This window comes from Schistocerca serialis, chromosome 4 (genome assembly GCF_023864345.2).
Source record: "Schistocerca serialis cubense isolate TAMUIC-IGC-003099 chromosome 4, iqSchSeri2.2, whole genome shotgun sequence".
NCBI lineage: Eukaryota > Metazoa > Arthropoda > Insecta > Orthoptera > Acrididae > Schistocerca > Schistocerca serialis.
Genome location: NC_064641.1, coordinates 142372705 through 142386894, shown reverse-complemented (window position 1 = coordinate 142386894; position 14190 = coordinate 142372705). Strand labels below are relative to the sequence as shown.

The 14190-nt window shown below is 43.3% G+C and overlaps 1 protein-coding gene across 1 annotated transcript in view; it reads left to right on the top strand.

Moving 5' to 3' along the window:
- Positions 1-14190, top strand: part of LOC126474160 (delta-sarcoglycan) — a 469148-nt gene that overhangs the window by 208519 nt on the left and 246439 nt on the right. Inside the window, exon 3 of the mRNA XM_050101616.1 lies at positions 10622-10808. Within this exon, the coding sequence (XP_049957573.1) occupies positions 10622-10808 (187 nt within the window). The remainder of the gene's footprint in view (positions 1-10621; positions 10809-14190) is intronic.

Sequence of the window (14190 nt, the reverse complement as noted above, 5' to 3'; positions counted from 1 at the left end):
TTCAAATTTATTAAATGCCCTTGCTATAGATAATAAAGTGGGGGTTTGCACAGATAAATTATTTAATATGGATCGTCGGATTTTGAGACAATCAATTCTCTGATTAACACAGTAATTTATTCAGTAAAAATGTAATTATCGACAGATATTAAGAATTGCCTGTGAAGTGCTTTACAAATTCTTTATGTAAACTCTGATGGAAACGTTGATTTGCAGAGTTACTTGAATCAACAACAAAAGACACCTCTGTTACTAGTAGTGGTCTGAAATTTGCTCTCAAATCTTGTTATTCCCAAACGAAAAACAGGGATTGTTGACCAAATGGTAACTGAAAAACTCATACATCCACCACATCAGTGCTGGACCTGAGGCAGCTGTTCTTACTGATTTCAACAAGTTCATAGCAATTAAATGACCTATCACGCTGGTGCTACTAACTATGTTCAATGTAATTATTCAGTGATAACCATGCAGAACGGTGCCGTTGCGCAAATGGTTCTGCGGTAGAGGCAGTGGGTCACGTCTTTGTCGCAGCAACTCTGGACCCCACTCGTCGCCTAAGAAGTGCACTACTGTCTTTGTCCAGTGTACATAGCTGATATGCTTAACGATATACACAGCTCCACATCCTCAAGTGAACTCTCAAAATACGGTCATTAGCGCATCAGATTTGTTGTGGGATGCAGGACTGCCTTTCTTACAGGACTCTCAGTAGAACGTTGTGCCCTCTCTCTACCACGCCTAGACACCGACTCATTAATATTTTTATAGACTCTTGTACCTGGCTGTTTCTTCCCGGCAAACCCATACGTGCCCTCCAATAGTGAAAAATGAGTGTGCAACCACCTAATAGTTGGATTCTTTCGAGCACGCAAAATGCCTGCAAGAAACCTTGTCGATATAAAACGCCAATTACTTTACCCAACACCTTACTATATTTGACATACTGTCACTGCAGCTCCGTCTCTTCGACGTCACTGAAAAATTTACTAATGTCGCGTTTTCATCTCAGCAACTAACTCACACCAGAGGCCCTCTGAAATTAGAAAGCTATTCATTTTCGGTAAACCATGTTTCTTTTTAAAAACTGTAAAATGATTATCTTCTAAGGGCTCTATGCAAAACATGAGAAAGTGCCGCTCTCCTACTGCTACAGTCACCCCTTATCCTCAGTTCAGCCGCCGCCCAGGCTCCCGTTGTAAAATGCACAGTGGTCTGTTACCAGCATCAGCGGGCCCCGGCATTCCGACTTCCGTTAAAACAAACACCTGAGGTTCCATCCTGGGCTGACGGCAAAAACGGTGGTTTTGTCTCTGTATTCACTGCCTTGCCTGTCCAAAATTCAGCACATATGAGAGTCCAGTACCTTGTCAATGAATGAAAATGGAGTTCGAAAGAAATCGGTATCAACAGTTATTGTGATCCGTTATACGTTACTAAAAACATTGTTGTGGGATTCTGCTCCATTATCATCCTCTAGTTACTGAATAAACTTCACATTAACTTAAACATGCATGCAAAATCGCCTGCCGCATTTCACAGTAATCACTTCAATACACGGCTGTGGTTAAGAGCCAAATAGTATGATCTCTATTGGTACGTAAGCATGTTACATGACAAATTGTGAAGACACTGTACTCACCGTTGCACATAGTGGGCTTGAAGTCTCCGAATGAGGTGCCATTTAAATTTTCAGTGGTTTTCTTAAATGGAATGCTGGTATGGTTCCTACGTAAATAAACGAGGTAGAATACACTGAAGACTTGTCGAGTGTGCTCTGTCTCGAATAGCATCGGGAATTTTGTAGCAGAATCTGAGGCTTCTGTCCTTTCATCACCTACAGCACAGCTCCAGCAAGCTTTACAATTTCCCATGCTACTCGCCTGTGTTTGATTCGAATATTCCCTGCATGTGATACATCATTACGAATTTCACCAGGCCTTCTGCTGCAGTTTTATCCTCCCTTACAAGCCACTGGGTACCTCAGGGGTACGTTAGCAAATTGCGATATTTTATTTTAGTACTTTCCGCCATCTATGAAACGAATGTCATAACCAGAAAAAACATTAATAACATCCCTATAGGTTTATACAGCTGATGTTAATAATATTATAATTTCTTAACTAAAAGCATGAAAATTTGGACTGTTTTCAATTGTGGCAGAATGGTATTAACTTAGATCATAATCCCTACAACAGTACGCGTCTGTGCGATTCAGTAAATCTACTTCCACATAGAAAAAGCATGCAAGTTTGACAGTGATACACTGCGTAGATTGAAACTTAATATTTGCGTTGTGCCTCACACAGAAAATTTTCTTCGTTATACTCAATTTTAAAAAAATTACTGAAAGTATAGATCCGACTCCTTTGTCTGAGCTTCAGTTTTTCCCATTTTTGATTATTTAATGCTTAGGAAGTATATCTTCTTCCAGTTAACTTTTCACAATGTGATAAGGGATTCATAATTTGGTCGAATTCTTAAGACCGTTTCTGTGTTGCCATATTTAAAGAGAAACTCGTACTTGATTTACTGAAACTGACAGTCAATTTGTAAATGGCTTTTGTTCTTTGAGCCTGTTGGGAGGCCAACAGAAATACCGAAACGTCTTCCCTGAACTTTTTTTGTCGAGATAAGAAAATATACTTTCCACACAGTTTTCCCATCGTTAAATAATTAACTCAGTTTTGCTCTTTGTCCTAAATTCGTCAAGAAGAATTCTCTAACAAACTTGTTTACGCACTAGTCTCTTTGACATTAACTACACATGAATTCTGTTTTTTGGGATATTTAAACTGAGATTATAGGAAGTAATATTTCTACGAAGTTACTATAACCACCTATACCACTATAATTTCATTCACTTTTATTTTACAAAACAGAAACTAAGTCATTAGTGATGCGAACAATGATTATGCAAATCCACATTTAAATTAAAATTAACCAAGGGCATTATTTCATTGCCTAACTCGCTCTCAATTCAAACTCCAAATAAATTTCATTTTCATTAGTCGAATACACCAGTTCATTAGCGGCAATATACCGTCTCATTTCAGTTTCACGCAACGAAATCAAGACTCCTGAGAAAACGTGAATTATAGCTCGTACGCAGATATACAACTTACAGGCCAGATCGTGGGCGTGCTCCTATTCAGGCTGAGATAAGGAATACACATACACCCCTTTTGCCGGCGCCCATGTAGCCGACAGTTGGAAGATCCTCCTAAACGCCCTTAGCTTTGTACTGCGTTTCGCCCCACTAATGAGAGTGCTGCAGTTCTCCAGCTTCTATTATACCTCTTCGTGCCCGTAGGTCGTTCCCAAATGTGCACGCTACGCGCTGCCTCTAACACGGATGGTTGGGGGATATCAAGGGCTTGCATTGTGAAAGGATTCACTGCGATCGGCCATTTAGAATAGAACTACCATTGAAGAACAAACCGAATTAACTTGGAAGTATTGTGGCTTTATAAAATTATGCATAGCTACAAAGGACCTCCTCGGATACTCTTGTACATGGCGCAAAGCAGAGAAACCAGTACTGACGTTAATAACGTCTAGAATGTACCTTTCCAAACACATTTCTATTTGCACTATTGATAAGGCGCTAGATGTCGTAACTTTCAGTAACAATTACAAAATCAAAGATACTGTTCACATTATTCCGTTTACTTCCGTCGCCGGTAGCTGAGTGGTGCCGGCACGGTAGCTCGGCGTGTTCGGTCAGAGAGTCGGTTGGCATTTGTAATAAAAAACTGAGTTGAAGGATCAACCACCGAACTTGAACAGGATGTCTTGCGACGTCCTCAACGACCAAACACAAAAAAAAGCGGCATCATTTCATCCAAATTAACGCGCAAGTCGCCGAAGTGGCGTCAAATCGAAAGACTTGCACCAGGCGAACGGTCTATCCGACGGGAGGCCCTCGTCACACGACATTATATTATCCCGTTTATTACCACGAAGGTCTTACACATTAACACTCATTAATGATATTTTCTTGGCTAAAGACAATTTTAACGACGAATCACAACAAAAAAAAAATGGTTCAAATGGCTCTGAGCACTATGGGACTTAACAGCTGAGGTCATCAGTCCCCTAGAACGTAGAACTACTTAAACCTAACTAACCTAAGGACATCACACACATCCATGCCCGAGGCAGGATTTGAACCCGCGATCGTAGCGGTCGCGCGGTTCCAGACTGAAGCGCCTAGAACCGCTCGGCCACACCGGCTGGCGACGAACCACCCAGTCTAACTGAAAACCCGAGCGTTGATAGTGAAACAGTACCATCACAGCACAGAAACTTCTAACGGGTGGAAACTTACTTGAGAGACGTGCAAAGTTACTATGCCGCGCAACCGTAAACACCAATGAATGGAGCTACGTCACCCGCTAAATTTCTTCGATGATGCTTGAGCAGCAATCGAAGTAATGCACCGTGACAACAGAATACCGCATGATCGTTGTGCAGCTATCGGGGATCTCTTGGAAGCATTAAACCTCAGATTCGCTTGACTAACAGACACATCGTTTTAAGTTGAGCACTGGGACAAAGATTTCTGTCAAGTGCTTCGTCGCAACGCAATCATCCACAATTTTTTTTTTAAAAAAAACTACTCTCTTTCAAATTCTGAAGGTGACATGGGTCAAATACAGGGAGCGAAAGGCTATTTACAATTTGTACAGAAACCAAACGACAGTTATAAGAGCCCTTTCTGAAAATATTTGTATGGAGCGTAGCATTGCATGGAAGTGAGACAGCGAGGATAAATTAATAATTTAGACAAGAAGGGAATAGAAGCTTTCGAAATGTGGTGCTACAGAAGCATGCTAAAGATTAGATGTGTAGATCACATAGCTAATGAGGAGGTACTGAATAGAATTGTGCAGAAGAGGAATTTGAGGCACAACTTGACTAGAAGAAGGGATCGGTTAGTAGGACATATGAGGCATCAAGGGATCACTAGTATAATATTGGAGGGCAGCGTGGAGGGTAAAAATCGTAGAGGGAGACCAAGAGCTCAATACTCTAAGTAGATTCAGAAGGATGTAGGTTGTAGTAGTTACTTGGAGATGAAGAAGCTTGTGCAGGATAGAGTTGCATTGACAACTGCCTCAAACCAATCTCTGGACTGAAGGCAACAACAGCAACAACAAAACAGTAGCACATCCATTCATAACCATTGTTGAAAATTCAGCAGCAACGATTGTGAAATATTTGTATCTCTGGAACTTAAAGTTTCTTCTGGAACATTGTCATTCCTCAAGCTCTCCAACACTTCATAGAGCGCTCAAAATACAGGATGTAGCAAAAAGTTATGGCAAAAAATCCAGGAAACATTCCTCACACATAGAGAAACAAAATGTGTTATAAGGACATGTGTCCGGAAACACTTTATTTCCGTGCTACAGACCATTTTCCACTTCTCTTCATAACGACATTAATCATGGGAAACGTGTACTAACAAATGTACCAGCATTGCATTAAACGTTTTCTTACATGAGGTGTTCGAATTACCCTCTTGATTACGTTGAATTAGAACGTACAGTAAATTGTAATTCTTAGGTTCTGCCAGTGTTGTTACGATGGGACGAAAGTAGTGTTAACATGTGACTAATTTCATTGCTTGTGTTGGCATGCGACAAACCTCACTGTTCTGCTACGAGAGGTGTTCAATAAATAATGCAGCACCTTTTTTTTTTGACAACCAATTTTTGTTGAAAAAATGTGGAATTTGTTGTGGGACATCCGTAGGGTATTCCTGCTTCAGTACCTGTAGTTTGAGGAAGTCGCTGTAGGTGGCGACGCTATGCGTAGATTCAACATAGCGTCTGTAATGGAGGCGTGTTCCAACCATTGAGCTGTCACTGAGTTTCTTTTGTCGGAGAACCACAGCTTCGCAGGTATTCACAAGTGCTTACAGAGCATACAAGGGGACGTGGCAATGAACAAAAGCACGGTGAGTGGTTGGACGATCCGTCTGTCATCGCCCCAACAAGGTCTCGCAAACCTGTCCGATCTGCCGCATGGCGGCCGGCTGCAAGCAGCCGTGACTCCTGCAATGTTGGAACGTGCGGACACTCTCAAAGGAGGAAACAGACGGATAACAATCAAACGTCCGCCCCTCGTGGTCTCGCGGTAGGGGTCCCGGGTTCGATTCCCGGCGGGGACAGGGATTTTTCGTGCCTCGAGATGACTGGGTGTTGTTGTGTCGTCTTCATCATCATCATTCATCCACATTACGGTCGGAGGAAGGCAACGGCAAACCACCTCCATTAGGACCTTGCCTAGTAAGGCGGTGCGGGTCTCCCGCATCGTTCCCCTACGCTCTGCAAAGAAGCATGGGACTTCATTTCCATTTTTTTCAACAATCAAACTCCTCGCCACACAATTGGACGTCTGTGTTGGTGGTGCTGACACACTCGTCCACCAGTTGGGGGAAATGATAGGTGTGTTCCGCGTAGCCTAACAGAAGACCATAAACAGTAACGAAGTACCATCCGAACGGAATTGCTTGCGCGTTACGAGGCTGGGCATAGCAATTTTTTGTCGAACATTGTCACAGGCGATGAAACACGGGTTCATCACTTCGAACCAGACACGTAACAGCAATCCATGGAGTAACGGCACAACTCCTGCCCTCCGAAGAAATCGTTCAAAGTCTCAGCCTCAGGTGGTAAAATCACGACGGCGGTCTTGTGTGCCTCTGAAGCGGTTATTCTGTTTGATGACTGTTCTTATGGTGCAACGATCAGCTCTGTAGTGTAGTGTGATACATAATCCGCAAGCAAACGTAAGGTGCGTGGTGAAGGATACGTTGTCTTGCTCCACTCGCAAACAAGCCGAGGGAAAATGACTATACCTCCATACGAGCCCTAATTTATCGTGTCTTATCTTCGTGGTCCTCGCGCGCAGCGTATGTTGGCTGCAGTAGAATCATTCTGAAGTCAGTTTCAAATGCCAGTTTTATCAATTTTCTAGATAGTGTTTCCCGAAAAGAACGTCGCGTTCCCTCCAGGGATTCCCATTTGAGTTGCCGAAGCATCTCTGGAACACCTATTTGTTGTTCGAGTCTACCGGTTACAAATCTAGCAGTCCGCCTCTTAATTGCTTCGAAGCCTTCTTTGAATCCGACCTGGTACAGATCCCAAGCAATCGAATAGTATCCAATAACAGGTCGTTCCAGCGTTCTATATGTGGTCTCCTTTACAGGTGAAGCACTCTTTCCTAAAATTCTACCAATAAACCGAAGTCCACCACTCGCATTCCCTACCACAGTTGTCATATTCTTCATTTCACATCGCTTTGCAGCGTTCTGCATAGATATTTTAACGATTTGGGTATGTCAAGCGGGACACTACTAATACTGTATCCGAACATTATAACTTTGTTTCTCCTACTCATCACCATTAACTTACATTTTTCCACATTTAGAGCTACCCTTATTAATCCAAAGTATCCGGACATCCCAAAAGCATACTTTTTTCATATTAGGTGCACTGTGCTGCCACCTACTGTCATGTACACCATATCAGCGATCACAGTATTCATTAGACATCGTGAGAGAGCAGAAATGGGTGCTCAGCGGAACTCAGGGACTTCGAATGTCGACAGGTGATTGGGTGTCACTTGTGGCATACGTCTGTACGTGATATTTCCACACTCCTAAACATCCCTAGGTCCACTGTCTCCGATGTGATAGTGAAGTGGAAACGTGAAGAACTACTTACAGCACAATAGCGTACAGCCCGACCTCGTCTGTTGACTTTCAGAGAGCGCCGACAGTTGAAGAGGGCCTTAATGTCCATTATAATTATCCGGGCTGTTATGCCGTGGTTGGTTGATGAATTCTGAGGTGATTCCCAACGTTTCGTCTCCGACTGCGGGAGACATCTTCAAGGGGGTCCGTAGCTTGATGGAAGGTCCAACACACACACTGGCTCAGTCAGTAGCGAGCCAGTGTGTGTGTTGGACCTTCCATCAAGCTACGGACCCCCTTGAAGATGTCTCCCGCAGTCGGAGACGAAACTTTGGGAATCACCTCAGAATTCATCAACCGACCACGGCATAACAGCCCGGATAATTATAATGGACGTGATATTTCCGGCCGTGAAAGTTTACATTTTAGTATCAGAGGGCCGCAATGTCTAATAGGCAGACATCTATCCAGACTATCACACAGGAATTCCAAAATGCATCAGGATCCACTGCAAGTACTATGACAGTTAGGTGGGTTGTAAGAAAACTTGGATTCTTTGGTCGAGCGGCTGCTCATAAGCCACACATCACGCCTGTAAATGCCAAACGACGCCTCGCTTGGTGTAAGGAGCGTAAACATTGGACGACAGAACAGTGGAAAAACGTTGTTTGGAGTGTCGAATCTCGGTATACAATGTGGCACGGTGTGGGTATGGCGAATGCCCGGTGAACGTCATCTGCCACCGTGTGTAGTGCCAACAGTAAATTCGGAGGCGGTGGTGTTATGGTGTGGTCATGTTTTTCATGGATGTGGCTTGCACGCCTTGTTGTTTTGCGTGGCACTATCACAGCGCAGGCCAAAATTGATGTTTCAAGCACCTTCTTGCTTCGTACTGGTGAAGAGCAATTCGGGGATGGCGATTGCATCTTTCAACACCATAGAGCGCCTGTTCATAATGCACGGCCTGTGGCTGAGTGATTACACGAAAATAACATCCCTGTAATGGACTTGCCTATACAGAGTCCTGACCTGAATCCTATAGAACACCTTTGAAATGTTTCTTAACGCCGACTTCGTGCCAGGCCTCTCGAACCGACGACACCGCTCCTTCTTGCAGCACTCCTTAAAGAATGGGCTGCCATTCCCCAAGAAACCTTCCAGCACCTGATTGAACGTATGCCTGCGAAAGTGGAAGCTGTCATCAAGGCTAAGAGTTGGCCAATACCATTTTGTATTCAAGCATTACCGATGGAGGGCGCCACGAATTTGTAAGTCATTTTCAGTCAGGTATTCGGATACTTTTGATCACATAATGTAGCTGCCATTCCTCACACCAACTAGAAATTTTAACTTCGACACCTTAGCGTACTCCACAGCATCATCAGCAAACAACCGCAGATTGCTGCCCAACCTACCCGCCAAATCACTTATTTGTATAAGGTACAACAGCGGTCCTATCACACTTCCCTGAGGCACTCCTGACGATACCTTTGTCTCTGATAAACACTGGCTGTCGAGATCAACAAGCCTATGGTAAATAGAGAAGCGACTTCAGCGTCTTCGTCGCCATGAAAATACAGGCGAACTTCTCTTCTGCAACAGTGTTCTAACGGGTTTAGTGTCCCATGGGGAAACAGTACAATTTCATTATTAATTTATTCGACATAAATCCTCAAACTGCCATCGATACTAATCTTTGCATTTAAGCGACATTTGGTCTACACTCCTTTAGGTACCAGGAGCGTTCAATAAGTAATGAAACAAATTTTTTCGGTCATTTTAGGTTGAAAGAATGCGAAATTTGTCGAGGGACATCGTGAAGTATTCCCGCTTCAGCCCCTATAATTTCGTATGTAGTCTCCAAAATGATATTTGTAATGGAGGTGTGTTCCAGGTAGAGAGCTGTCATTAAGTTTCTTTTGGTGGAAAACCAGAGCATCACAGACATTTATAGGCTCTTGCAGAATGTCTGTGAGGACATAGCAGTGAAAAAAAGCACGGTGAGTCATTGGGCGAGGTATCTGTCATCACTGCAACGAGGTCGTAAAAACCTGTCCCAGCCGGCCGGAGTCGTCGTGCGGTTCTAGGCCCTACAGTCTGGAGCCGAGCGACCGCTATGGTCGCAGGTTCCAATCCTGCCTCGGGCATGGATGTGCGTGATGTCCTTAGGTTAATTAGGTTTAATTAGTTCTAAGGTCTAGGCGCCTGATGACCTTAGAAGTTAAGTCGCATAGTGCTCAGAGCCATTTGAACCATTTTGAAACCCGTCAGATTTCTCTCGCCTACCGGCTCGCCTCACACAACTGCGGCTCCTGCGATGTTGGAACGTGCGGACACTCTCATTCGAGGTGATCAACGGATCACAACGAAACACCTCGCTGCACAACTGGACGTCTCTGTTGGTAATGCTGACACACTCGTCCACCAGTTGGGCTACTCAGAGGTGTGTATCCGATAGAGTGTTGTATCTTCCGACTTCCGTTTGTTTGCGTAATGATGGATGCACTCCGGGAAGCAGTACGTGGATGCTGAGGAGGTTACCGAGGCAGAAAGACGCTCCCTCCAACGTCGACCTCTAGAATGGTACCACTTGGGCATGCGGGTCCTCCTAGTAAGGTGGCTTAAGGTTGTCGCTTTGAACGAAGATTATGTTGAGAACTAGGACTTTGTAGCGGACACAGTGGGGAACGTTATGGCGTATTGGAACCCTGAATAAAACCAACCTGTCCTCGGAAAAAAGTATGTTGCATTACTTTCGAACGCCCCTCGTAGTTTTGAAGGAGTGAAGACGTAGATTCATACGTTTAACTGATTTGAAAATCTAATCAACTGAGGACCACTGATGCGAGTGAATGACAGACGCCGGTCTCTCGCTACCTGCTGCAGCTGACGGGTCGGCCTGTCCTGTGTCCTCAGGTCCGCCGACTGGGCCGACATGGACGCGCCGCTGCACCCACCGCCACCGCACGCCTACAACTTCCGTGTCGGCATCTACGGCTGGCGCAAGCGTTGCCTCTACCTGCTCATCCTGGGCCTGCTCGTCATGGTCATCGTCAACCTCGCGCTCACGCTCTGGGTGCTCAAGGTCATGGAGTTCTCCTCGGTGAGTAGCCGCCGCCTTCCACGTTTCAGCCATGTCCACGCCTACACCTTCATTCTGCGAGTCAGTTGACAATATGTGTACGGGAGGCAGCACTTCTGCAAGCACTATTTCCGCCCTTTCTGCTTCCACTCATGAACAGAGAATGTCGGCCAGGTCGATGTGGCCGAGCGGTTTTAGGCGCTTCAGTCTGGAACTGCGCGACTGCTATGGTCGCAGGTTCGAATCCCGCCTGGGGAATGGATGTGTGTGATGTCCTTCGGTTAGTTAGGTGTAAGTAGCTCTAAGTTCTAGGGAACTGATGACCTCTGATGTTAAGACCCATAGTGCTCAGAGCCATTTAAACCATTATTTAGAGAAAGTCTGAAGCACAAGTAACAACCGGGCATATGAATTTCTCGCATATCTGCACTATATGGCTCCAATTTCACCACGCTATAGCGTACATCGATGAGCAAAACCTTATGACCACTACACAGCGCGGGACTGAATGGTGGTGTAGCGGGACTGTGACGTGGTAAGGAAAAATATGAGCAGAGTTGGGACGAATGTGGAATCAGTCGAGTGATAATGTAGGCCACAAATGGAGAAACTTGCTGATTGAAGTAACGTTGCGAAAGGGTAGATTTCTGGGGTCTATTGCTAGGGATTGTGCATCTCACACTGAGATGTTAACACAAAAAGTTTTTTTTAAAGAGAATGGTGTTCCTTTTGGTTCCATATGTAGTGAACCTGCTCACACTTCTGTATTAAATGGAGTTTTTTAATACTCATATACGATTGGTTTAGGTGGGGGTCCGGCTTGAGCAAAACACAATTTTATCTTTTCTTCAATTCCCCACACACGTTTCTCTGAAGTTGCAGCATCACCCCTGGGCTATTATTGTCTTCTCACTGAACAGCAAAAATGCGCTTTACTACTTTTACACGCATAAATTTGAATTTATAATACAGTAATTACAAATCTGAAAACAAAGTCTTGTGGCTGTACTTGTTCCTGGGTTTTTATGTCTTTCATTGCACTTGTTTTCTTTCAAAACTTGGCATATGCAACCATAATTGTGAAAGAAAAAATACAATAAAGAACGTAAAACCCAGGAAGACCGCAGCATGTAACAGCAAGAAATATACATAAAACTTTCTCTGGATAGTTTACGTTTACTGTCAAGAGACTGCCAGTTATGTTTCTTCTCCATGTCTGTGACACTCTCCACAATTCGTGCTGCCCTTTTCTGCATACGTTCAATATCCCCTGTTAGACCCGTTTGGCAACTCCCCACACACTTGAGGAGTATTCTAGGATGCATCACACGAGTAATTTGAAAGCAGTTCCCTTTGTAGATTGACAATTCATGCTGCCCTTTTCTGCATACGTTCAATATCCCCTGTTAGACCTGTCTATCAAGTCCCCACACACTTGAGAAGTATTCTAGGATGCATCGCACGAGTAATTTGAAAGCAATTCCCTTTGTAGATTGAATGGATTTCCCAAAACTCTACCAATGAATCTAGGTCTACCACCTGCATTACCCAAGATGGGCCTATCTGACCATTCCATTCAGTACCCCACAAAGTATTACACCCAAGTTTGTGTATCAGTAGACCGATACCAGCTGTGACTCAGTGAAGTAACACTCGTAGGGTGCTACGTTTTTTCGTTTTGTGAAGCCCACAATTTTACATTATTGAACATTTAAAGTAAGCTGCCAATCTTTGCATGCCTTTGAAATTTTACTAAGAAATGACTGAATATTACCTCAGCTTCTTTCAGACTATTATAGATAACTGCGTCATCTTCAAATGTCTGAGGTTAATGTTAATATTGTCCTCAAGGTCACTAACATACACCATGAACAGCAAAGGTCCCAACACACCTGCTGGAGGATACGCGAAGTTTCTACAACATCTGTCGTTGGGTCTCCATCAAAGATAACTTGCTAGTCTTCCATATCAAAAAATCGTCATTTCAGTCACATATTTCATAACCTATGCGAACGTACATTTGATAATAAGCGCAAATGGTGTACTGAGTCAAACGCTTAGTAGTCTAAATGCTTAGTCTAGTAATCTCACAACACACTTACATTATTCGCAGATACACACCGACTGATACTGTTAAACCACAAACGTCCCCACACCCTACTCTCTGAAGAATCGAACTCTCTCATATATAAAACAGCCAAAAACGACTAATTACTTTACAAACCAGTCACTGTGTAAAATATTTTATTTTTAGCATAGAAACCCCTTATGGTTGAAGATGAAAAACCGTAATTATATTGATTTCATTAGTTTCTGATTTTTCAGTCACAGATTAATGTGAAAGTCACAGCCAAAACTCATATCTCGGAACTATGTGTCGTACAGTGATATAATTTCAGTGCAGAGATATAATTTTCCAGGTAGACTCATCTTCATATGTAAAAAGTGCTGCAGATACCTATAGCAGTAACGGAATCATACATTTGAACGTCATGCCTGATGGTGAAGCTTTACTTCATGAAAAGTGAAAATATAGTATGTGATAGATTTTTTTCCTTCCACTGTTTCGTAGGGATGGCAGCGACATAAAACTTAGAATAGGTCTTAGATTATGTGTAACGTTTGTTGGGGAAGGCTTAATTCTCTCAATCTCAAATACTGGATATGTGGAATCATCTGGGTAATTTGCGAGCCATTGGTTACCCTATCTCAAGATAAAAATGGTTCAAATGGCTCTGAGCACTATGGGACTCAACTGCTGAGGTCATTAGTCCCCTAGAACTTAGAACTAGTTAAACCTAACTAACCTAAGGACATCACAAACATCCATGCCCTAGGCAGGATTCGAACCTGCGACCGTAGCGGTCTTGCGGTTCCAGACTGCAGCGCCTTTAACCGCACGGCCACTTCGGCCGGCTATCTCAAGATAGATATAGTTCTTCACTATAATACATGGATTATTGTGTCAAACCTTTATCATAAAGATTATAAGTCTTGAAAATCAGATAATGGCTGTATTTTAAATTTTTAAGTCGATCAATTAGTACATGAAACGGTTAGCTCTTATTCCTCGGTTGACCACTACAGGAGAAGTGATACAAATCATAAAAATACTCACCTATACAAACCTACATCCACTTTAAAAATTCATTCTGTTTGCAAAATGCAGGTCTCTCAATGGGAACCCACTCATACACAGTAGCAGATATCCTAATGCATCACACTGAAAACCATATTTTTGAGAAATAATAGAAACAAATAATATAATGTATTACAAGAGCACAGATATGTAGGTCATTCATATGAATATGAACGACAAGATTATAGGAAGTTTGTAGAGACAGATAAACAACACACACCACAACATGCAATTCCTTACGGAAAAAGGAACACAAGAGACAAT